The sequence below is a fragment of the Caloenas nicobarica genome, chromosome 2, assembly GCF_036013445.1.
Source record: "Caloenas nicobarica isolate bCalNic1 chromosome 2, bCalNic1.hap1, whole genome shotgun sequence".
NCBI classification, from domain to species: domain Eukaryota; kingdom Metazoa; phylum Chordata; class Aves; order Columbiformes; family Columbidae; genus Caloenas; species Caloenas nicobarica.
The window spans coordinates 1,834,880-1,859,879 of NC_088246.1; the positions used below are offsets into that span (position 1 = coordinate 1,834,880).

Genomic DNA, 25,000 nt, shown 5'->3' on the forward strand with positions numbered 1-25,000 from the left:
CAGTAATTAGACTGAAAAGATACAGATGTTTTGCTGCCTATATACTTCTTTAGTAGATAAGCAGACAGATGGTGCATAGGACTACCCAGATCCATGACAGCTGATATGTCCAAAAAACACTGGTGATCATGGGAGCGAAACTGACACCAGCTCAAGACCAGTGGCCCAGTCATGTAGATTCATACACAGCTGATAATGGCCAGAGATTTTAGAAAATATCCAATGTTTTGGGGGGTCCAAATTTGGAGGACTTTTAGAAGGCTCAAGTCTGCACATCCATGTGTGCATCTGGAGAACACAGATCAGCAAGACCTGGAAATCAGGTCCAGATTCAGAGGATACAGATTTCCTCGTGGATCACTTGCCTTGAGCTCAAACAGAGGCTGGTCCGGGTCCCTGCTGTGTCCGTGCACCCCACTCCCACGCACCCGCGCTCTGTGGCGACATTATGTGCCTACCCAGGAAGCCAGAACAGGAAGCATATATTATATAAACACGCCGTAAAACACAACCAACACAGTAAACACAGTGAAGATTACAGGCAGTGATTCGGCTGGCCTGTATTAGCTGTTTTGCAGGGATGTAGTGATGCAAAGCAGCTGTCAGCTTGGTCATTCTCATGAACAACCATCTCGTATGAGCCCAGCCTTGAACTCGGGTCTGGACATACTTAGAATCATTGAATCATTTAGCTTGGAAAAGACCTTTGAGATCATTGAGTCCAACCATTAACCTAACACTTCCAAGTTCACCACTAAACCGTGTCCTTAAGCACCACATTTCCGTGTCTTTTAAACCCCTCCAGGGATGGTGACTCAACTTCTTCCCTGGGCAGCCTGTTCCAATGCCCAACAGCCCTTTCTGTGAAGAAAATTTTCCTAATGTACTTGAGAATCTCCTCCATGGATTGCACTCTTGATGCATATCTATCTACACATTGAGGATGCTGAAGGATGTCTTCAAGATACTGGCATGCTGTGCAAGTGCCTGGCAGCTATGGGCTGTGAATGAGAAACACATTGAACCCAAGCCAACTGTGGAGAATGTAATTACACAGAGACCACTGACACTTACACAACAAAGGAAACCCAGCCTTGCTGGAGGGAAATTGCTTTTGTTCTGCTTGAGAAAGGAAGGTTTCATTGACAGCCCAGATATGTGCTTTGGGACAGGAAGACTTAGAAAGAGTCTTCTAAGTAAGAAATCGTTGTCTTAATCCATGATAATGCTGGAGACTTTTCTAGGTGACTATTCTCCAACATGTGGAAGAGGTGTAGTTTTTCCTTTGCCGCAAAATGCTCCTTATAGCTTTCAGCTGTAGGACTGATGTCTTTCTCTGCCTGTAGGAAGATCTCAGCCAGGTTCTGGTCCTTGAAAGCTGGTGGCCCATCCCAGCTCTGGAAACTTTATGTCTAATTGAGATGAGAGCTGCCATCACTTGTCTAGATCGTGATTTAACCAAGAAGGGCTGGGCCAGATGATCCTTGCGGTCCCTTCCAACATGTTATTCTATGATTCTATGATTAGATAGCTCTATCCAGGATGATGGGCTTTCTTGTCCTAAAGGGCTGCCATTCTGGGCTGGGGCCATTGAAATAGCAAGTCAGCTCATCTTGTCTTCCAGCCACCATCATCCTCTGCAAAAAAATTCCAGAACCACATTAAAAATGTAGAGGTTCATTTAGGACATGCTGTCTGCTTCCTCCTCTCCTTCCCTGAAAGACAATTGTGTGCAGAGGGGATTGTCTTGTGGTTTTCAAAGGTCCTGATCGGGTTTGTTTAATTTATCCACTGCTGGGAAGTTGCCTTAGAGGAGGAAGATAAAACAAAAGAGGTCTTGGGTACAGAAAGGAAGGTGGAGCTGGTGGGCTGGGTGGTCTTTGGGAAAATCACATCATTGCCGAACTGTTAGATAGTGGGAAAGACCGTGTCCATTTTCTTAATAAAATATGGAATAAGGTCTGTTGTAATTGCTTTGGTGAGGTGCTGGAGCTGGTTTGGAAACTCTCAGTGACGGGCAATTTTTTCCCCTTCACAAGGCAGCGTTCTCCCCTGTCCTTCTATCCTCTCTTAGGAAGCTTCTTCTGACATTTAATGTGATTTCCATTGGTATAATCGAAGGTCACTACCTCTTATCCCTGAGGGATATGAGGAACATTTTTTTTCTTTTCCTTCCTCTGTGCAGAAGCCTTTTATGTGTTGGAAGGCTGTAATCATGTGTCCCCTTGATCTTCTCTAGACTAGACGTCTTCCCAGCCTCACAGATCATGAGTTCTCTGTTGCTCTTTGGCCACCTCAAGACACAGCCTTGTGTCTTTGGTGTCTTGGCTTGTTGGCCAGTCTGCTCAGATGACCTTTGCACTTACTATAAGGAGTTTTATGGCAACCAAAGAATGCTGTTATTATTAACGTCTGCAGTCAAAATTAAAGATTTCTCCCATATCCTGGACATAGGACATGGAGCCTCTAGAAGGAAGGGATCAAGGTCTCAAAACTGAATCCAGGCAGGCCACATAAAAAGCAGGGGACCTGTGATTTGTCAGCCTTTGATGCCATGGACACACCTTGCCATGTTCTTGCCATGTTCTGAGTGAGACTGGGGGGTCTTATTCAGGTACTGGAGGGGTTTCTCCAACATACACACATATTGTATGTAGCCTGGCAGCTACAGACTATGAACGAGAAACCCACCAACGTGAGGGCTGCTGCAGTAGCTTCGTGGGCCTGTGGAAACCCAGCCAAGAGGTGGCAATGAGTCATTGCCTGCCAGCATGGGACAAAGTCACCTTCTCCACTGAATGTATGAGAAAGCATTATTCCTGGACTTTGTTATCTAAGAGGACAAGATTGCTCAGAAACAATGAACCAAAAGGTGTGCTTACGGCAGATGCATAACATTTGAGTCAAAAATCTCCTAATGTGCCCTAAAAAACTTGATGGAGGGGGTGCTGACAGGTCTTGGTAAGTGGACACAAGTTAAGCACATCCTTGTGGTCTGAGCAGCCCTCTCAAGTCCTTTGAGTCTTTCCATGGAGGGAGAAAGATGGTTCTTAATAACTTTGGCAATGCCCATCTGCCAGAGCTGTGGAATGACAATGCAGCTGTGGGACATCAGCTAAAGTCAGGAGGTGGCAGGTTTGGGACACTCATGCAACGTGTAGTTAGATTAACTGCTGCAAGATGTTGTTGCACAAGAGACCTGCAACAATGGAAGGTATGACCAAATCAGACTTTCTTATGGAAGAGCAATCCACTGGGGGTTATTCAAAGCAGAGACCCTGTTGTTAGCTCACAAGTTCAATGTTTCAGTGAAGTGGACTAGTCTCTGATTTTCTCACATGGGCAACGCGCTTTTCTCCTTTAAATCATTCTGGAATTTTGTGGAGTCTTTGAATCCTCGTGACTACCTCACATTAAATGCTCTGCTGTGTTGCCTGAGGATTGGCAGGTCTCTGACCTCTGCCTGAAGGAGCTGCAAGACCACGCTTTGTTGTCATATCCTTGATCTTGAATTCTAAAATCCTGCCTTTGATTCTGGCCAGCACCACTCACTTCATATGAAAACAGAAGAAATTTTGTGATACACAGCTATTAGTCTTCCATTGGAAGAAACGTTGTCTTGGTCTTTAGAGTAGATTCACTCATATCCTGAAGCATTACAGTATAGATAATTTCCCAAAAATGTTACTAATGTCATGTATTAATGGTACTTCTCTCAGTTTTTATGCTCATACTTGAAACCTTCTCTATCTCTGGTCATAATGCAGTCTTTCGCCAATGAGTTCCACAGATTAAATGTGCATCAGCATAAGAAAATACAGCATGAGGAAAGGATATTTTAGACTAGACTAGACTAGTTTATCTGGAAGCCTTTTTACCCAAAGGCTACCAGAGGCTACCGTTCCTGAACATTCAAGAGTTTCATAGACTTTTTAATGAGAAATAAAAGGAAACGAGAGACAGTTTGGAAGAAAACAAACCGATACCCTGCACAAACTCAGCTTATCCTGCTCAGCTGACCAGGAGTCTGAAACAATATCCATGGGCACTCAGATCCAGGGGAAACCAGCTATTTCAGAGAGGCTGCTGAAACCACAAAGCCGTCGTGCACAGTTCCCGTCATTATGATCTCTCAAATCCATTAACCGTGATTCTTTTACACCCCACTCCTCCCTCCCTCCCATCCCGGGTTGATTTGCAGCAGAGGCAATGAGAAAGCAGAAAGCTTCTCTGGCCAGACTCCATCCTCTACGGGGACAAGTAGACACTGGGGAACACCAGCTGCCATCCTCATTTTGCCCCCAGATCATCCAGTATCACCCTGTTGGTGCCAAACACCTTTGAACAGGAGCTGGCGTAGCAAGAGCACCCCTGAGATGCACGTCTGTGTATGTGTTCCCCTCCATGCTGAGGATCGTTTGCAACTGAAAATAAAGAAGCCCCATCTGAAAAGAGACGCTGCATCCACACAATAGGTTTTAGAGTGGGAGGACAGGAAAATGTTATTTTTGGCCGCTTGCCTACAACAAATCCAGCCGCCACTGTAAAGCAAATAGATCCGTATTAGCGAATCCTGTGGGAGGCGCAGGCTAGAGATTTACATCAGTATTTGTAGGACAAACACATTTGGAGGCCACAGACAAGAGTCTGTTGCTGTTATGCTTATCTTTATGCAGGCTTGCAGCAAAATCCATCTCTCCGCTGAGGAACTTTTGGCCCAGGGCCCAGAAATTAGAGTGTAAAGTTGTTTTGGTGATAACTCCCTCAGATTTCAGTTAGTATTATACCTAGATTCTTCGAAAGCCAAGCCTAAATAAGCAAGTTCTATCCTTTGATAGAAGAACCAAAAAAGGAAGGGGTTTCTCAAAGTTACCCCAAGGTGACTGGCAGAGGCAGAAATAGCTCACAGGTTATTTTGGTGCAGAGCCATCTCCATCCTCAGCCATATAAAGGTTAAGCATCTAACCTAGCTTGTTGTCCAAGGCTCTTTCTATAGGCCACAAAGAAAAGCAGGAACAACCAGCAGGCGACACAAGCCACCTTACATGGGATGAGAGGAGATGTCCATCTGACAGACTGACTATAGATGAAACCTATAGAAGAAATAATTTTGAAAGGGCTGGATAAGGTGAGGTCTGCAGCTCAGCAGAGGTCAGCATCACACTCTACATCCAGGCTGATATTTCCATGCCATGGTCCACAACAGGCAGGGGCTGACAAGGTCTTGCTAGGTGATCCCCAGTTTCTTTGCAGAACTGGAGTAAACACTGCCATTTTTGACTAAAGGTCAGAGGCTTTAAAACATGGTGGTCTGAAGGAAATGTTGGTGGCTAACTCTTTCCTTGGCCACAGAAATGTGGAAACTATTGACTGAGCAGTGGCTTTCAACCTTCCTCTGTCATTTCTGACCCCTTCACCATTTCTTGTTGAAGATATGGACCTTGCATCAAAATTGTCTGTCTATTAACAACAGACTTCGGGATTTTCATCTGCTTTTCACAAACCTCTCGGAGTGTCCATCGCTACCAAGGGAGCTGGAAACTGCAGACTCAAAACCAGGGAGCTATGGCTTGAAAAAGCAGGTACTACTTATGATTCCAGGTGTTCCTGAAGACGATGGGAGTCTGTGGTGTATCTGTACCAGCCACATCCAGCATTACATGAAAATGCAAAGAGAGAGAATCATAAAGTATAATGATTTAGGTCAGAAGAGACCTTGAAGATTGAGTTCAGCTGTTAATCTAACACTGCCAAGTCCACCACTAAACCATGTCCTTAAACATCACTTTTACACATCTTTTAAATACCTGCTGGGATGGTGATTCAACCACTTCCCTGGACAGCCCATTCCAGTGCTCAATAACCCTTTTGGTTATCGATGGACAGGGACTTGACATGGTTTCCTCAAAAGTCCCTGCTCAAGTGAGTATTTTCCTTTTGGTCTTTGAAATTAGTAGGTTTATTTACAAACAAATAAATGTCTGTTTTCTGAGTTTTTTTTTTTCCCAATAAAAAGATTTAAAGATTTTATTTAAAACACATTGATAGATTTGAAACCAAAAATTCTGGACAGAAAGGAAGGATTAAATTTTCAATCTTGCTGCAGTCTTGGAGGGACTTTTGTTGGTAACAACTGCGTGAATTACTACAGCAACTGCAGGTTTTGACCAAGAATTGGAACTGTCCAGAACTTCCTACAGCATAATCACTTAGGCCAAAATCCACCACGTGTACGTGGTCTGTCCTAGGGTAAGTCCCTCCAGCTTAGTCAACAGAGACAGACTCTTCTTGTGAGGTGTGATGCGCCCTTTCCAGGTCTCTGTCTTGCTCCACTGATCTCAGAGGAAAATCCCAAATCTTGCTTTGCCAGAGGCTGTTCAATGGCAAGAAACAAGGTGTTGAGTGCAACTTGATGCCCTGCAGTAGCTCACTTGGCTTCCAGCTCCTGCTCCATGGCTTCCTGCTGGTCCTGTGCCATGCCCACCTGCCCTTGGCAGATATCTTGGACACCCTGGATGTCTCTAGATGACAACATGAAGGCAAATGAATTGAGCCTTCACTGCCTGTGTTGAGTGAACTGAATTTCTCCTCAGGCTCATTGCTGTTCCAGCTGGAGCTCCATGGATGAGCTCAGATCACAAAGCCCAGGTAGACACGTAGACATCTCAGAGTAGGCAAGAGGATTCTCCTTCTCAGGATACCCAAGGGAAGAGGGGAAGAACCTGAACCAGAGGATGAGTCAGTATCTGCCTCTAAAAGCTTCCAGGTCCAACACAGCCAAGAGGAAACAGGAGCACTGGGAGGAGTAAACAGGTTCCTAAGTCTCTCCATGTGAGATGCTCACACAGCTACTTGCAATACCTGTGCTCACTTAGTCCAGGACAGTCTCTGCATTCCACAGAGAGTACTTTTAGCTCTGGGGTCGTTACTGTGACTGTCCTCTTTTAGTCACAATCAGGACTCTTTAAAAAAAAAAAAGAAAAACGCACAAAATGAAGGGTTTTGCTCTTTCCAAAGGTGCATTTCCCAAACCTAAATCTTAAAAGTTCACTGTCAAGATCTCCTAACTCTGAACATCACAAATGCAACCAAAGATCAAATCACCCCCAGAACACTGAACAAAATAAACCAATTTTCTTTTGAGGCATTTGCCAAAGGACACCTATTCGTATACAAACAAAACAAACAGCAATAATCCGCAGAGGAGTAAAAATGGAAGACACAATTGTTTTCTCTTAATTTGCCCTGACACTTTCCTCTACCACACAGTGACTGGCTAGATGATGAATGTGAAAAACAGCAAAAGAGCTTTTACTTTCAGCAAGTCCCTCAACCTCTTTCGTCGTCTACTTTGTCAACTCCTTTTGTAGGATGACTTGCTGAATGAAATGCGGGAAGAAGATAATAGTATTTTCTTACTTATTTCCCCTCCCTTTGAGGACATGGGGAGCCATCCACGCATCAGGACTGCGAGTTCTTGCTCCTTTAGCTGGTGTTTTTTAAGTCTAGTTTTCTTTGGGCCTTAACTTCTGGAGTGGTGTGTCAGAGAACACACAGCTCACATTTAAAAGAGAAGCCAGTGTTTACCTGCCATGACAGCAGAAAGAAGCTGGAGATTATTAGCTCTAGAGTGCCCGAATAAAGGGAGGAAAAGGAAGAGAAATAAAAACTTCCTTCCTTTTGGAAAGCTTGTGATATTTTAAGCAACTGTCATAATTTTGGGAATATTTTCCACCTTCAATCATTCCACTGGGTTGCTCCTTCATTGCAGCACTGGGTGCTATCTGCAACCGTCTCTCATTATGAGGATAAAGAGATGTCTATTGTACTGCAGAGGCTGAAGAGTTGTTTTTCTACATGGCAGAGGGGAAAAGACTTAAAAGGTCAATTGTTGGCATCAACTGGCAGAATAAACTCAGAGCAGACAGTGTTCATGAAAACCAAGAAGCCTTTGAGAACATCCTGCTGATGCTGCCAACCATGATTCCACAAACGCAACATGATTGTCTTAAAAATAGGGGGGCTGGCCTGAAGCCCACAGATGCAACAAGAAGACTACAAAACCAGAAACAGGTAAAGAAGAGAAAAAAAGAGGAGAAATATGCAATGCTAAGTCAATAGGTCCCAGGCTTTGCCTTGTAGGGTGGCCTGACACCTCCTCTTTGGAAGTGGGTGATGGCTCCTTGGACCACAGACAGACACGGCTTGTGTCAGTCGTCACTGATGGTACCTGGCAGACAGACATAGAGTCTCCTGAAGGTTGCTCTGCTGCTGTCCGACCCAGTGATTCAGCTCGCCTCACTGCAGATATCCACGGTATCATGAGCTCACCACCCAGGCTGTCCTGAGAACAGAGCAGAAATCATCAGTGTCATGGTGTGTCTTATCTGCTCCCCTTTAGGTGTCTGCTGTAGCATCTCTCTTCTTGCTGGATCTCTGCTGCTTATGGAGGAAAATTCTGTCACCTCCAAATGAGGCTTGGAGATGGAGTGGCTGTGGCCTTCAAGAACTGGTGAGATCATAGAATCAGAGAATGGTTTGGGTTGGAAGGCGCCTTCAAATCTCACCCAGTCCAACTCCTGCCATGAGCAGGGACATCTGCACCAGCTCAGGTTGCTCAGAGCCCCATCCAGCCTGGCCTGGGATGTCTCCAGGGATGGGGCACCCACCACCTCTCTGGCCAACCTGGGCCAGTGGCTCATGACCCTCATTGTAAAAAATTTCTTCCTCATGTCTAGCCTGAATATTTTAGTTTAAAACCTTGTCTTATTGCAACAGGCCCAGCTCAAAAGTCTGTCCCCATCCTTCTTATAGGCCCCTTTTAAGTACAGAAAGGCTGCAGTAAGGTCTCCCCAGAGCCTTCTCTTCTCCAGGACCCATCTAATCTGACTTCCAAGTAAGCTTGGCAGTGTCATGGTCAACCCCATGCTTGCTATGGGGACTCCTGCCTCCCTCCAGGCAGCACAGATAAGAGAGAAAACACAACTTTGCATGGCCAAGGTGTCTCCACAAATCCCTTACAGCATGCTCAGGTCTTGATCATGAGCACAGACCCCTCTCTCTCTTCACATTCCTCACTCCCCCAGCTCTGTGCATTTGCAGCATGGTGTCAGGACCTGTTTCCCACCTTTGGATGCCCTGTGCTGGGCATGGCTGGGCCAGCTCTCCTGCTTGTGTGGGAGGATGGAGAGGTGGATGGGAGCCCTGAGACGGTCCCCAGATGTGGCTGCACCTTGGCTGGTACACCACTGTCTTCGTATGACTTGCCATAGCAGATCCCCTCATCTTCTCCCATCCTGTGAGGTCACCCATGGTGTCTTGTCATGTGTGGGGAGACACCAGCATGGAAAACTCTGCAAGCTGCCTGGGTGGACCCAAACCTGAACTGACAGCTTTCGTTAGGCTTTATAACACCTAATATCATCTGAAAGCCAGACACAGCTATTTCATGCTGCCTTGGAAAGCAAAGCAGCCTTGATCACAGGGACAATGAAGGGGCCCTGTCCCCTCTGGTCCCCCCTTCCCAGGAACAGAAATCCTATTTATTTCTCTCCCAAGCTCCTGGCCCAGCCTTTAAGGCTCTGCCTTCTCACACTCCCCTGCTACTTCTCCTGCCTGGTTGGTCAAATTAATTTTCATGCTCTCATATCCCCACTTTCTTGCCAGCACTTGTGGGAAGGGATGAGCAACAAACTCCCTGCATAGAGGATGCAAGAGGCAAGGCAAAGGCTCGGCAGGAAGGTTATAAAGCAGACAGCCCTTTCCTCTTGCAGGCAGAGCAGCCAGGAAAACCACGCAGAGGGTTTATTTCCCTTTCTTTCTCTCTGTCTTTTTCTCTTTCTCTCTTTGTCTCTCTTTCTTCCTCTCGCTCTTTCTCTCTCTTTTTTTTTTTTTTTCTTGCCCTCTCCCCTTCTCCTTTCCCTTCCCGCCCCCATCGCCAGCCGCCTGCGGAGCCCGTCCCCAATCCCTCCCAGCACCATGCCTCCTGGAATGTCGCAGCTCCGCTCTTTCATGAGCAGCGTGTGGTATTATGACTCCGGCGATGCTGAGCCCTGCCAGCACGCCTCAAACCACAGGTATCTGACCCCGTAACGCTGATTAATGTCCCAATTCACAAACCGATAGGGTCGGCAGCATCGGTGGCCAAGACGGGACACCACCCCACTCCTCGCCCTCTCCTCCCTGCAGATCCCCTCTCCCTTTGCTTGGGGAGGGTTGGGGGGGGAACTGTTCCAAAAAAACTACCCGGAAGCGACCGCGGGAGCTGCCAGCAGCAGCCAGGAGCTGTGCGTGGTCCGGGTGCCTTTACAACAAGGCCAGCTCTGTGATTACGGCACATTAAACCTTCAGTGCGGTGCAGGCAGCTCTGGGCTGTGACGTCCTCCCAGTTCCAGCCACTCAGCTCCAGCATCCCCCTCATCTCCTCCTTTTTGTGGGCATGGAGGGGAGACGCTGGAGGGCTTGACGTGCTGCTCACCTGGAGCTGAGGGCAGCCATGGCCTCAGAGTCAAGCGGGAAGGCACAGCGGGGAGAAAAGCTGCAGTGGATGTGCATGCCTTGGTGGGACATGGAAAGAAGGGAGGAGGAAGGTCTTTGGAGCAAAAAGCAGAGGCTGTGACCCATGTCAGGAAGCCAAATCAACCATGGAGCATGTTGCGATGAGCCACCCATGCATTTTCCTGTGGGGATAGAATCATCCCTGCACTTCAGGGCTACTGGGCAGTGGATGGTGGTGGGAGTCCCAAAAGAGCCCAGTTTTGGGGCTGTTGATGCCTCAGGTATGACTGTAGCAGGGATCCAGCCAGGCACCCTTGGGCTGGGACCTGCTGCACTATTGGATCCTTCACGTGGGACCACAAGCATCAGCTAATCTTGTGTGAGAAGATAAATCATCTGGGTCCTGCTCTCTGTCCCCCTTGACCATGCCCACATCCATATATCTACAATAATTTTTTCCCAAAGCAGTGTGGCCTCATCCAAACCACCTCCTACAGCCCACAATACTCCTGAAATGTGCCTAAGCATTATCTGGGGTGGTGCAGGCTAAAGCAATGCCAGGGACTGTGCTGGCAGTAAAACATCATGAAGGACTGCAGGACACCGCATCCCTCGCCTGCCCATTTTTTCCTATTAGTTAAGGCAAAGCCCTGTCAGCTGGGAGTTTCTTCAAGCAGTGCCAAAGTCTCATCTGTGGTCTCCTGTCCATCCTTCTCCCTGGACTGGAGGAGCAGCCCTGACCCTCAGTGCTTCCACATCCCTGGTCGGTTCAAAAAGAACCTCTTGCCCCATCAAAGCGGTGCCAACCCTTGGGGTGGGACAAGTCTCCTCCCAGCACGGTTGTACAAACCGCTGTGCTGTTCCAGGGTTCAAATACCAACCCAAGGCTTTAAGCCAAGGCCTTGGACCCTCCCCAAAATGGTCTTATCTTCTGTCATCTCATGACCTGTCTTCACTAGAAATATCCTCTTTGTATCCCAACAATCCAGAGATAGCAGCTTTGCCTTCTTGAGCATCATGTTGCCGGCTGTGAACAGGTGACTTGTAGGAGGTGTGGGACCCATTCCAGTGTCTATCACACTCCTTTCCCCCAACCTTACGGCAACAAGGCTGGAAGAGGAGGCACAAAATGCTGGCATTTTACAGGTCAAACAGCCTTCTCTTCCCAATTTGTTTTGCTTTGCATTGCCCTGCAGGCTTTCTGGGAAACATGGGCTTCCCAACTTGATGCTTTTGGAGGAACTACAAATCTTTGCCTGGTCCTCTTTCTACAGGGTGTTAACTCTGAAGCCTAAGAAGGTACTTCCCAATGGAGTATTTTTCCATTTCATTTTAGATGCCTGTTTTGAAAGCTGAGGGCTTAGGGCCAGCAGTAAGGTAAGGAACAGTGGGGCTACCAAGAGGCAAAGTGGTGAATAAAGAAATCCAGAAAAGAAGCAAAAGCTGTTGCCACAGCAGTGAGACAATGCGTAATTGTTTTTTTCTGGAGGACTAACAGCGCTGATAATGAAGGCTGGCACTGTCAGCAGAGCAGAAGGGAGTTGGGCACCAGGTTGGGAAAGGTGTTGCATGCTCAGGTCTACTAGATCTCTGTGCGGAACCTATGGGCTCTCACCCTTACAACCGCCCAGAAAAAGCACTGACAACTATTATGCAGTGAATTTGGCTGCTTTGCAACTACAGGAGGGACGGGTGATTCACCTCCATGTCAGCAGAAACCAGAAAAATTGTAAATAGAAGGATAGAGGGATCCACCTGGGCTGTCTGATCCTGCTCCACCTCAGGTCTCTCCTCCACCCCGCTCTGTTCATGGCATGTCAGTCAGTTCACCTTTTGGCTTGGCCATTGTTCTGCTTATCTGGGTAACCCAGAGCCCTTATCACCCCAGAAACTGCTGAGTCAGGTCATTCGAGCACATGCCTGCATTGACCCCTACAGAGATCCTCTTTGTGTGCAGACTTGTTGGCACAGAACCAGGGCTGGATCCTTACCTGGGTGCAAAACAAGGGCTGACTCTGTTCCATTTTCACCAGCACGCTCCCCTCCCCGTGCTTCTCCACGCACCTGAGTCATCTTTTGCTGATGACAGAGTAAATTAGGAGTACACAGTAGCTGTAATTTTGAATGGCCTGGTTTCCCACTTCCAGTGCTACAAAATATGTGCAAAAAGCACTTAAAGTTCAATTTGTTGATCACACCAACATTATCAATGACACCGAGAGATGCAAGGGCAAAATCAGTATAAAAATTTGGGTAGCAGAAAAGCAAAGGCAATCATTGATTGCACAGGCTGCTTTGAACACTGATGCTAGATTTGCTCAAATCTCAGAGATTCAGACATCATGATTTGGCATCCTTTAAGAGTGGACCCAGTTCCACAGATGAATTCAGTCCTGTGGTGTGGTTTGAAAAGTCCAGCCTGCCAACATGCTTATCATCCTTCCCCACTGCCGCCAGAGCCAGAAACAAGAGCAACACTCCCCCTTTTCTGATCTCCCCCAAATTGCTCATGTTTAAATGCTTTCAAGAAGGCATTCATTGCACAAGGCAGCCAGCCACAAAAGAAGCTACCGAAGCATGGCCGAACATGGTTTGGAGAAGCATCTGGAAACTGGGGGTTTGTCATCCGACCCAGGTCTCTCAATTTGCAAAACCTTCTCCCTTCCCGTCCAGATGCAACCCAGGGCCAGGAGACTAGGACCAGTATGTGCCAGTTGGGCTTCTCCAACTCACCCTCCAGCTCTCTCTTTATTTTCCTGCAGTGACACTGATTGACATCAGATGAGATGCTCTTGGCCCTTCTGCACTCCACAGGAACACCACTGATTTACGCCAGCAAAAGGCTCTGGCCTCTTGAGCTTTGTGGTTTCTATGATGAGGTTAAGGCAAATCACAGAGAAAATATGATCCCAGGAATGAAACAAACAACAAAAAAGAAAACAACAAAAAAGCCCAAACATGCTTCATTGTGGTGGTGAAAGGCTGACGAAGAAACGTCAGTCATGGTGGGAAATGAATTGGAAATGAAGCTGGTACTCTGCAGTGGGATCATATGGTGAGATGCTCCAAGACTATTTAACAATGCTACGGCATGAGTCACAACCATACAGTTTTACCCGCATGCTCACTTGTGTATACACACATACATAACAGTTTTGCAACAAACTCTGTGTCTTTGTCAGCTGAGGAAATAAAACCTCGAGGCCCACCCAGGTTCCATGGGATGCAGCCACAGATGATGTGTGGTGGGATGCTCTGCAGCTGGGCGGGTCCCTCGAGGATATGGGGCAGCTTGGAGATGCACGAGCACCCATTGCTGGCATCTAATGGAAAATCAGCGCTATTCTGCGTGGTTCCCATGCTGTGGCTAGCCTTGGTAAACAGTCCTGATACCTTAGCACAAATGAAAATAAGCCACGTCTATGTTAGATGCAGTGCACCAGGCCCTCTGACCACCTACTGGTGTGTGTTTTAGTAACCATGGCTATTCAGACTGGGAAAAAGTTTCCACCTCAGTGCCTATAGCGTAATCTCTTTCTCTTTTATCCTTTTCTGGGAAGAACAATAAAAATAAACCATGTTACCAGATGCACAGACTCCACCTTCACTCCCCACAAGTCCGCTGTGCCATTGCTGCACATGCAGAACAAGAAATGCGTGAAAGAACACAGAAGGTCCAAGGGAGAGCTAAATCTCAACTCCTGGTCTCCTCTCCTTACCGAAGAGGCCATTTTAGGGCAAGCAATTCCATGTGTGTAACCTCAAAGGCACTAGAAGAAAACACAACCTCAGAGGAAACTTCAGGAATATCAACTCTGAGAGTTTAAAAAGCTTCATAACCTGATGGCTCTTGAGAACCCAGCAATTCTAGCTTTTGAAGCTCTATATGTTGGTCATCTCTTTGAAGTTCCATTCCTTGTCAGCTTCCTCCCGCTTTTTTTTTTTCTCTATTTTTACTGAGCTGAGAGAAATTGCTAACCATTAAATAGATACGTTACTAAATGTTGCTTTATTGATCTTACTCTTCAAGTACAGCCAGGAGAAATAGGTCATTTCCTTGCAATCACTCACCACAGCTGGTGTCTCAAAGCTACTTTAGCTCTGGTTGCTCCATGTCTGAAAGGAGAAGTGGTTTGGGATGTAGGAGTTGAGAAGCAAATCAAGATAACATTGAGGAGAGGCAGGGGTTTAGGAAATAAAAATGGGATAGGTGGAAATAGCATGTGAAGTTCATGGAAATCAACCCAGTGGTTTCACTGAATTTTGGAATTTGATTTGTATCTTTGCAAAACAAAAGAGGCTTCTGGCTATTTGCTCCTGGAGGAGGTCATAGCATCATCTAGGTTGGAAGAGACCTTCAAGATCATCGAGTCCCACCATAACGTAACTCTAGCACTAAACCACGTCCCTAAGAACCTCATCTATACATCTTTTAACCATGTCTAGGGCTGGTGACTCCACCACTGCCCTGGGCAGCCGGTTCCAATGCCCGACAGCCCTTTCTGGAAATAAATTGTTCCTAATATCCAATCTAAACCTCCCCTGGTGCAACTTGAGGCCATGTCCTCTTGTCCTTCCATGTACCTACAGGGAGTGGACTGAATGCAGCTCCAGGTACATTCCAGTTTGGTCAAAAGTGTCGATTTCTTTCTCCCTGGCCTCGTGAAAGGCCAAAGACAATGACAGAAATGACAGAGCAGGCTGGCATCACGATGGGGAGACAGGGCAGGAGAACAGCACAGCGCAGGAAAGTGGGAACAAAATCACGTTTAAGCGAAGCTCTGGGGTCCAGCAGTCCCAGCCTTCCTGGGTAAAGCAGGACCAGGGTGCTTCCAGCTTCTCAAATCCTCCTTTTCCTCCCGAGCTAAGAAATGCCCCACTTGGTGTCTGCTACCTGGACCATTCCATTGATTAGTGTACGGGATGGGCCCAGGGCTCTCCTGAGATGCTGCATTCCCTTGAGTGGTCAAGGCATATAAACCAGGTGAATAAATCAAGGCAATAAGATGATGATGAAATGACTGGCTAGTAGACCTAAACAGCGGCAGAATCCCCCAAAGCCCCAGTGAGTCTCAGTTAATCCATCGTTTGTGCTCTACCATGTGCCTGAGGTGGTTCCCTGCCATCTGCTGCTCTTTGCAAAGTTCCTCATCCCTAAACCAGCAGCAAGAATGAGCTAGGTTTTGCACACCACTCACTTTTCTGTTAAAACATACAGAAAAAATAAAAAATAAACATTTAGGTCCCAAGCCACAGTTCAGTGAAGAAAAGGTTTCCTAAGGACACCTAGTGACTTTCAAACCTGCCTTTGCAGATGCAATTGAGGCTGCTTCTTGCTTTCAATGTGGCAACACTAAGCAGATAAATACACTGAAATGCTTGGAGAGAGAAGAAGAGAGATTGAAGTAAAGATAACGGCGAGGAACCCTGATGAGCAACAGGGCAGCCATGTGAAAAACGAGATAACCAACCTGCCTTGTGTGCTGAGACAGCAACTCCTATCTCCAGACACTGATTTAGGAGGAGGTCTTTTTCAAGAGGCCAAGTCTCCTTTTGATGAGCTGCCCTTATCTGACAGACAGCTGATACTTGAGGTCGTTATGGGGAGAAGACTCAAAGACATCAAATACCTTTGGACTTCAGAATGTTCATTTGTTCTGCACTTCTATAGGGTCAGAGAGGTGAGCGAGGACAGGACGGCTATGTTGTCTAGTCCGGCCTGGCTCAACACCTTCCTCAACTTGGACACAGGAGGAATGGTTCAGCTTGACCGTTTCATTTTTTAGCAGGGCCTATTGTGATAGGACAAGGGGTGATGGTTTTAAATGAAAGGAGGGGAGATTCAGGTGAGACATGGGGAAGAAATTTTTTATAATGAGGGTGGTGAGAGCCTGGCCCAGGTTGGCCAGAGAGGTGGTGGCTGAACCATCCCTGGAGACATCCCAGGCCAGGCTGGACGGGGCTCTGAGCAACCTGAGCTGGTGCAGATGTCCCTGCTCATGGCAGGGGGGGCACTGGGGGAGCTGGGAAAGTCCCTTCCAACGCAAACTGTTCTACGATTCTATGAACTGTGTTGTATCTCAGCTTGTCTGGGCCACTTCTGAATCTTGGAAGTCCTTGTTTATACTGCTAAATACAAGGGCTGGTTCCTGTCCTCTGTCCCTGTGGCACAGCACGTCTCATGTCTACAAGGCTAAACTTATTTTTCTCCAAAAAAAGAGTGTAATTATATCCAATACCCCTGGCATATGCTGCCCTGCACTACCACTTGGCACTGTCTGCAGGATTCATCTGCTCAGATGAAAACTCTGCCAAGAAGTGTGCTAACGATCAGATGGTGTGGCTGATGGAGGGGACGTTCAGAGGTAGGACTGAGCCTATGCTGAGCTCACATTGAGCCTAATATATATCTCAGGGGTGGCTGTCGAAAGGATGGACCAGACTCTGTTCAGTGGTGCCCAACGCCAGGGTGAGGGGCAACGGGCACAGACTGAAACACAGGAGGTTCCATCTAAACATGAGGAGAAACTTCTTTCCTTTGAGGTGCCAGAGCCTGGACCAGGCTGCCCAGAGAGGTTGTGGAGTCTCCTTCTCTGGAGACATTCAAACCCGCCTGGACCGACCTGTGTGATCTGCTCTGGTGAACATGCTTTGGCAGAGGGGTTGGACTGGATGATCTCCAGAGGTCCCTTCCAACCCCAACCACTCGGTGTGATTCTGTGTGACTGTACAACCATGGTGTCAGGACAAACCTGCACACATTGCTGGCTGCTCATCCCTTCTTGTCCCCTGCTCTGTGACCCAATCTCTCCCTAGCATGTCTTGGGAGACTCATCCGAGCCTTTGCTGTGCAGATGTTATTCATTGACCTAGATACAAGCCTTCTCCTACATTTATTTTCTTCTTTTTTTTTTTTTTTTTTTTCCATCTTGGGTTAGTGTTGTGCCAGATCAGTGAGCCGAATCAGCTCATGGTGGGGTGCACATAGTCAGGAGGGAAGGAGGTAGATGGGAGCAGATGCTGCTGAAATGCCTTGAACCAGGGATGCTGGAGGGGGTGAAAAGGAAAAAGGGGCAGAGAAATCAACTTTCTGCTTTGCTGGGTAAAGGGAAAAACATGTGGCCAGAAAGACAGGGCAGCCTCACAGGAGATTTCAACAACCGAACCATCACGCGAATGGAGTCAGAGGGATTTGTGTTACAGGAGGATCAAAGTACGACCTGATAAGAGGGAGCCAACAGTTCAAAATATTCCTTTCTTGAAAATCAGGTTTCTGGAAGTCAATCCAAGCTAAGGCTCTGAAAGGAAAGGAAAACCCTAAACTACAGAGCCCCTCTACTCACTGGCAAGGGTCAACCTGGCCTCAGTGGAAATAAAGGGATTAATGCCAAGGCAGGTACACCAAGCGCAAGTTTATGTGTTTTATTCCCGTGACACAAGACAAGAAAGCTCAAGGTCTGACCCAGCAGATATTCTGCTGGTTGAATTTCATCCCCAAGTGTAGATTGCTTATTGCCATGAAAGGTGCAACACAGAAAACATCTTTAGTACACCAGCTCTTGCAAGGTCCACTGAAGTTCGAGACATTATGGGTTGAAATATCTGAATGATATTGTAGCAGCCAAGTGGATGCAGAGGGAGAAAGCAAATTCTCCATGTCAGGGCAAAATATCTTTGATATGGTCTAATCTTTAACACAGGCTGCTCCTGTTGAGCTCTTCCTTTTGGTCAGAGCTTGCCCTAAGGAACACATTTTTTTGCTGTTTTTGTAATGGTTAGTAATTGAGAGTTGCTAAAACTTACAGCAGGAGCTAAGCAGAGAAACCCCTCTACACTTGCCCTTTTGCAGAGAAACAGCCCATCCAAAAGGGTGGGGGATCCCTGCTGGGTTCTTCCTTTGATCTGGACAGCGTGAGAGGGTGAGGGGTTTCGGAGGCATTAGAGCTCAAAAGGCTGAGAGGAGCCCAGTGACTGCCATGGGGCTGGAAAAATGCACAGTCTAGTGGGAACCTAAATATGCGTCAGACTTCATCTCCCTCTCCCAGCGGTGCAGGATGAGGATGGAGCTGCTTGGCAGCAACAAAGGACCAGTTCCTGGGAGGGGTTTAAGTCGGAGGCAGCTGTAGTCTGGCTCTGCTGTTCCCTCCTCCTGCTCTTTAGGCACAAAGATTCAATGACTGTGGAGTTTAGCTAGAGCCACCGAGCCCAGGGAGCAGGATTTTCCCTGCCCTGTATCTCAGTGCCGGGTGCTTTACCACCTCACCCCACACTGTTGGTTGGAGGTTGCCTGATAATAGTTGCGATTTAGGGGTTTCAGTGTGATGAGTGCGGTGTCTGTGCCCCAAAGAACTTGGCAAACCGGGGACGGATTTTAGCAGAATTTGACCGAGGGGCTGAGCGGTGCGTTCCCGAGCAGAAGGAAATCCTCCAGCCAGCGTCTTTATACCTTTGGAGAGTCTCTTATCAGGACACCCAGTCCAGGAAAAGAGATGATACGAGACACACAGCTTTGGGATGACTCCCAGCCTCTCAGCATCATTTTTCAAAGGGACGCTGGAGCGCAGGGTGGCGGTGGCAGGGGCAGCAGCTGTCTCTGCTCGAGCTGTCTGGGCTGGGGGAACCCCTCGCGAGGACTGCAGACACATCGCCCTAGCCGAAATAATCCCACTGATCTCAAAGCACCACTCTGGGGCTATTTCTAGGAGGTCAGAAGCCAAACAACAACTGCCTGGACCTAAAAGATGCACCTCGGATTTCATTTCCTCCAGCCTTGACACCCTCTGCGCTCACAGTTGCCCTGTTGCTTTTCCTCTTCACGATGCAAGGAGCTCACACCAAACCCAGCTTGCTCAGGTCAGACTTACCACCGGGCAGCTGACCTATTTTTTGCCTTGCGTGGGATGAAATCATAGCCCATGCGCTACCCTGACGCGGACGCTTGTTTGCTTTATGTTTTGTGGTTGAGTATTTTATCACAGAATCACAGAATGTTAGGGATTGGAAGGGACCTCGAAAGATCATCTAGTCCAATCCCCCCGCCAGAGCAGGAACACCTAGGTGAGGTTACACAGGAAGGTGTCCAGGCGGGTTTTGAACGTCTCCAGAGAAGGAGACTCCCCAACCTCCCTGGGCAGCCTGTTCCAGTGTCCAGGGATATCTGCTAATCCCAAAGTACAATAACAAAAATCGTATCTTTCATAAATACACGGGGCAGGGATGGGCACATTCCCAAGCATGTGGAGAAAAGGACATTTTAAACCTTGTTTCCCTGCACTTGGAGCCTGTCTTTATTTAATGAAGTTAGGCAGCGAGTCGGGATTTGCAGGATCTCTATATTTTATTATTGTTATTCTTTTTATTATGGGCCATATTCTGAGGCAGAATAGGATTATCTTTCCCTTCCAGCTATCAATTATTCAAGTTCAAATCCTTCCCTTTTCCAGATCCATGAAGACGTGGGTCTGATCAAAGGAACAACAAGAGACAAGTCAAAGAGCAACACACCAACCACTATGTCCTTAATCCAGCTGCTTTGCTGCCTGAGCACTGGGATCTTGGCTGGTCGGTGGCCCAAGAATGGCTTTGGTGTGAAAAAGAGAGTTTTTCTGATGTATATCGGACCCTCCTACTGGAGATTAACACCAATGCTGGTGAGGATGCAGATGCCTTGGGAATAAGGGCTGCAACCCTTCTATGGGGTACCTGGTTGATCTTGTCCCTGTTTTGGGGTGTGCTTGGAAGAAAAGTCTCCAAATCCCCTCCTGACACCCCCTGAATTTCTACGGGGTTGCTGCAGCTTCTCTGCAAATTCAAAGGGAAACTTCAGCATTTCCTAAGCAACCTGAGTGGGGCCAGGGCTGGGGAATCACAGGCTGCCGCAAACACAAAGGGGTCGACACTGTCCTGCTCCCAAAATGCACCCCCCAAACATGCAGCACCTTCTGCAAGGCATCAGGCACTGCCAAAAGGCAAGACCCCCTCAGTAAAGTTAAAGTGGGGGTCCCCTTTGCTACTCATTTCATAACTCGCACGTATCTGCTTCCCTGCATCGTGTTGAGCTCAGCTGATTGCAACCACCTCAGGCTGATGCCCCTTTCCCAAAACGGAGCTATTCAGATCCAAAACCCTGCAGAAGGCTGGTGGCTTTATTTTCATTATTATTCTGAAGAATATCTCCTTCAGTGACAATTGGATTGGGGGCTTCCAGGCTGAGACAAGAGAAGGAAACTGAGTAAAAACCAAAGGGGTCAGCAGAGCAAACCATGGAGCTTTCTGCTGGAAGGTGGGACACAGGGAGGTTTTTCTGCACCTATATCTTTACTTCACCTGTGCCTTGCTGATGTCAAGCCCTACTTTTAAGGCTCCTTTCGCACATATTTTCTTTTCAAGCCCACGTTTGCAGGGCTATCTGGCTCAGGCCAGTCTTACTCCCCTGGCCTTTGGACCAAATAGCAGAATTAACCCAAATTTCCCCTTCGCCATGCCAGATTTCAGGCACAGAGCACTTAATCAGCAAGCCAAATTCCCCTTGCTGTTTAAGCAGGTGTTAATCATGGTATTCTCAGGGAAATGCTGGGGCTGGACTCCTCTGGATCGCCAGGGAGTTGGAGGAGAGCAGAGCTTCACCCAATAATTTATCCTACATCAAAGACTGTCCCTCTCAGCTGCCCCTCAGAAGCTCAGGACAGGGATGCGGATCTCGCTATGGATTTTGCATGGCCACAGGCTCTCAGGAATCCACAATTTCTGCACAGACACTTTTAACTCCGAGAGGACTCACTCCCACAGCATTTTTCCCTGTGCTGAATTTCCCACGCTGGTTTACATTTAATTCGGGGACACGCGGCCCATGTGCTCTGGAGAAGTGATTCAGCTACCCCACGATGACAGAGACAATCAAAGAAACCATCTCCCATCCTTATTTCAGTACTCTTGCTTCAAAAAATCTTTGCTATCATCTTTGCTGGCTGACACAAGGAACAACGGGAGCGACAGCTTCAGATTTAGGATGCATCGTGCCCTGGCCGATCTCAGCATCACCAGCTCTCAGACGCAAAGTGACGGAGCTGCAAAGAGCCCAACGATTAGAGACGTGGCTCTCAAGATTCAAGCCTTCCAGCCTCAGACGGATGAACTGTGCCCTGAAACTCTGAGAGAGGCTCTGCCTTCGTCTGCAGGAATCCTCCTGACTCCAGCGCCACAACAGAGCTTTGCTTTGCTCTGCTGGGAGACTGAAAGATCGGGTACCACTTGTAGCTCAGGCAAAGCTGCCACGGAGCGTGCCTCTGAATTAAGCCCTTGCATCCTCATCCTTCTACAGCCGCCCTCATTGATTTTTGCTGCTTCTAGGACAGAGGTACTTGGTGACTTCTACTGGCAGCAGCACATAAACCACACTCAGACCTGCTAGCCAAATAACAAATATACATATGACCCTTCTTATAGTGTTGCAACTAAGACATCACTGTGCTGAAACATGCAGTCAATACCATATGGTGTTTTAAAATGTTCATATAAAAATCAAGTTAGTTTGGGAAAGAAACAACAGCAAAAAAACCCCCTGCAAGTTCTTCCCTGCCTCCCAAGTCTCTACATAAAGGGTTTATATGGGGCTGACCTTCTTATTCTGCCTAAGTGGATGCCAGAAGGGACACACATCATCTCTGCAGTCTCTGAATTGTCAGGATGACTTTTCAAACCTCCTGGCAACTCCTTCAGCTGTCAATAGTGGCTTTGAAAAGCCAGGAAAGCATCTGAAACATGAACTTCAGCCCGGGCCTAATTAAACCGAATGGGGTTTCTAGAGCAGGACCCTAAATCAGTACAGGAGAGCAGGAAGCTTTTGGAAATGCAACAAACAGTCTTGTGCATTCCTCACCTAGCGCTTCACAGCAAATTTCCTGGGGTTTTTTGGCCTCTTTGTGATTGTGGCAGAGCTGTTCCTGATTTACACACAAGCCCAGCTCGCCCTGATGCGCGGGGGGACGTTCGGCTGCTCGGGCCATGAGCTGAGCAAATCGCAGAGCTTGTGATCTGAACGTGTCTGCTGTGATGGGGCTATCAAAAATTAAAAATAAAATACCCAGCGGGAACATGAGACAGATGATGCTTGGTTCACTGGCTGGTCCTCTGCACTTTCTGAAGGTACTGGGGTGTACTGGAAAAGGGGAGTGAACTGAGAACGGGGCTGGAGATGCGCTCTGCAGCCCTTGCCTGTTTTTTCTGGATCCTTAGGATTGCTGAGCTCCAGTCTGGGTGTTTCGTGAACCTGATGTTCACTGGTGCCATCAGAGACACCAAAGCCAGGAGGAATTTTGGTGCTGACTTCAGCGGCTGAAGGGCTGTGGAGGTGGGGGAGCAGCAGGTGCTACAGGACCTACCTTGTCGTGATATAGCCCCAAAGTCAGAAGTGGTCATGGAGATGCTAATCCAACCCCACAACAGCAGAGAAACCTCAACCGCCACTAACACCTTGACAAAACTACAAGCGGTCCCCTCAGCTTCCCTGATTTTCTTTGAGTTTTGAAAGATTTGTGCTTAGAGTGAGACCAAGACGAGGATGGGCTGCATCAATGGTTATTTTCCGAGGGGCTGTTTCTTCTCATTTATTGATACGTTTCCCCGGGCATGATGCTGCATGTGTGTGGGGGAAATACCCCCCTACCAACCCTGCACAAGGTCTCAAGAAGCTCCTACCAAACCCAGGGGACAGAGTGATGGTTCCTGGAGGGTCAGGGAGGAACTGGGTGCATCTCCATCCCTCGTGGAAAGTAGACACCACTTTATGTGATGGTCACGTCCCTTCCTACACCAGAAGGCACTGAGAGACGGCAGCAATCGTGGTGATTCCAAGGATGGAGAAAGCAAGGAAAGCACATGTCCAAGCAGTGTGTCCATCCATGGGTTAATATCTGGTGGTCGATTCTGGATGACACGTCCCATCAGTTCTTCAGATGGGCTTTGGAGACCACTCGGGGCCGCAGAGGGGGGTCTGTAGATTTTAGCCCATTCCCCATCACCACCATCAAGGCAGTTTTGACAGACTTTAGCCCTTTTTGCTGCCTCTGGAAAGATATTTTCTCTCGGTGTGTGCAGGAACAGGTGAAAACAGTGCCAAGTAGCAAAGGGTTAATACTACTTTCTTACTCCTGAGCGTAAACTGTCCACAAGCCCTGCGCTCTAAGGTCCTCTCTAAATTTAATCCCAAATAGGAAGGCACTGTTGCACTGAGATTAATCAGATTTGCAGATTTAGAAGATTAAATTTGTCATCTTGGGGAGGGAAGTGGATTTAAAAAAAAAAAAAAAGAAGAAGAAAAAGAAAAGTTGCCCTTTAGCCATAGGTCTCTTTGAAATTATCCTCTAAATGCTTTCCCCAGAGCCCTGTCAAACTGCACGCGTTCCTGTCCGGAGGGGTTTAAAAGTGATTCAAACTCTTCGGGAAGCACAGACATTTTAACTTCATCTGCTGCAGCAACTCTTGAGACCAACTGCACACACTATCTGCCAGCAAAATAAGCCTCTGGGTTGAAAAAAATTCCAAAACCTCAGTGTTCAGCCTTCTAAATAAATCCTTGATACAGTAAATTACTCATCAAGGAAACAACCGCACGGAGCATTCAAGAACGAGAAGGGAGAAGATTCGAGGGACTCACCAGAGCGTAGACCGAACTCAAGACGGAGCAGCAGAGGATCAAACCCAGGCTGTGATAAACCAGATATGATCCCATATCCAAGAGGCTTCTTCCAACATCCAAGCTCGCTCAGGGAAGTCGGAGGACGCGAGGTCTCCAAACGCTCCGCTTGCAGATGATTTCTCCTTCTCCCCCTCCCGTCCCCCCCCCACCCCCCACCTTTTCCAGAATTTATGTTTGATTGTTTGTTTGTTTACACAGTTTTTTAGCCAGAAAGGCACGTGACGAGAAACCCCGGTCTTTTGCTTCGTTTTCTCATGGCTGGAGATCTGGGCAGCTCCCGAAATGCAGCCGAGGAGCCCATGTGAAGCGGGAGCAACTTCGCTCCCTTCAGAGCCGCAGCCCCTGGTGCTGTTTGTTTTCCGCGTGCATCTGTCTCGGAGCAGAAAAAATCACATCCATATGTCAAAACTGCTCTTCTGTTTCCTTTTTTATGAGGCAGTGGGAAGTTCAAATAATTTCTTTGTCAAACGCAAACACACAGAGAGAGGGAGAGAAGAGGAGGGAGGGAGGGAGGGAGAAGGCGTGAGAGGGGTGGAAGGGGTGGGATATTGGAGAGGGTGGGGGAGGCTTTTAACCACTGCTTTATTTTTAGATCCAGTAATTTTATCTTTTAGGTTTCAGAAGGGTTTGGGGAGGAAAAAAAAAATAATTAAAAAAAAAAATCACTTTTTTTTTTTTTCCGTCTTTTCTGCATGCAAACAAATCGCAAAGTCGAAAGTTAAAAAAAAAAAAAAAAAAGCGAAAGCTTGGAAATATTTTCACTTAGCAATTACCTTTTCGCAAACAGTGGTACTCTGGGGGATTTTT

At 47.5% G+C, this 25,000-nt stretch overlaps 1 protein-coding gene across 1 annotated transcript in view; it reads right to left on the minus strand.

Moving 5' to 3' along the window:
- The window catches only part of PTH1R (parathyroid hormone 1 receptor), a 118,157-nt gene extending 93,847 nt beyond the window's left edge, over positions 1-24,310 (minus strand). Inside the window, exon 1 of the mRNA XM_065627370.1 lies at positions 24,152-24,310. Within this exon, the coding sequence (XP_065483442.1) occupies positions 24,152-24,226 (75 nt within the window). The 5' untranslated portion in view covers positions 24,227-24,310. The remainder of the gene's footprint in view (positions 1-24,151) is intronic.
- Positions 24,311-25,000: the final 690 nt, after the last annotated feature.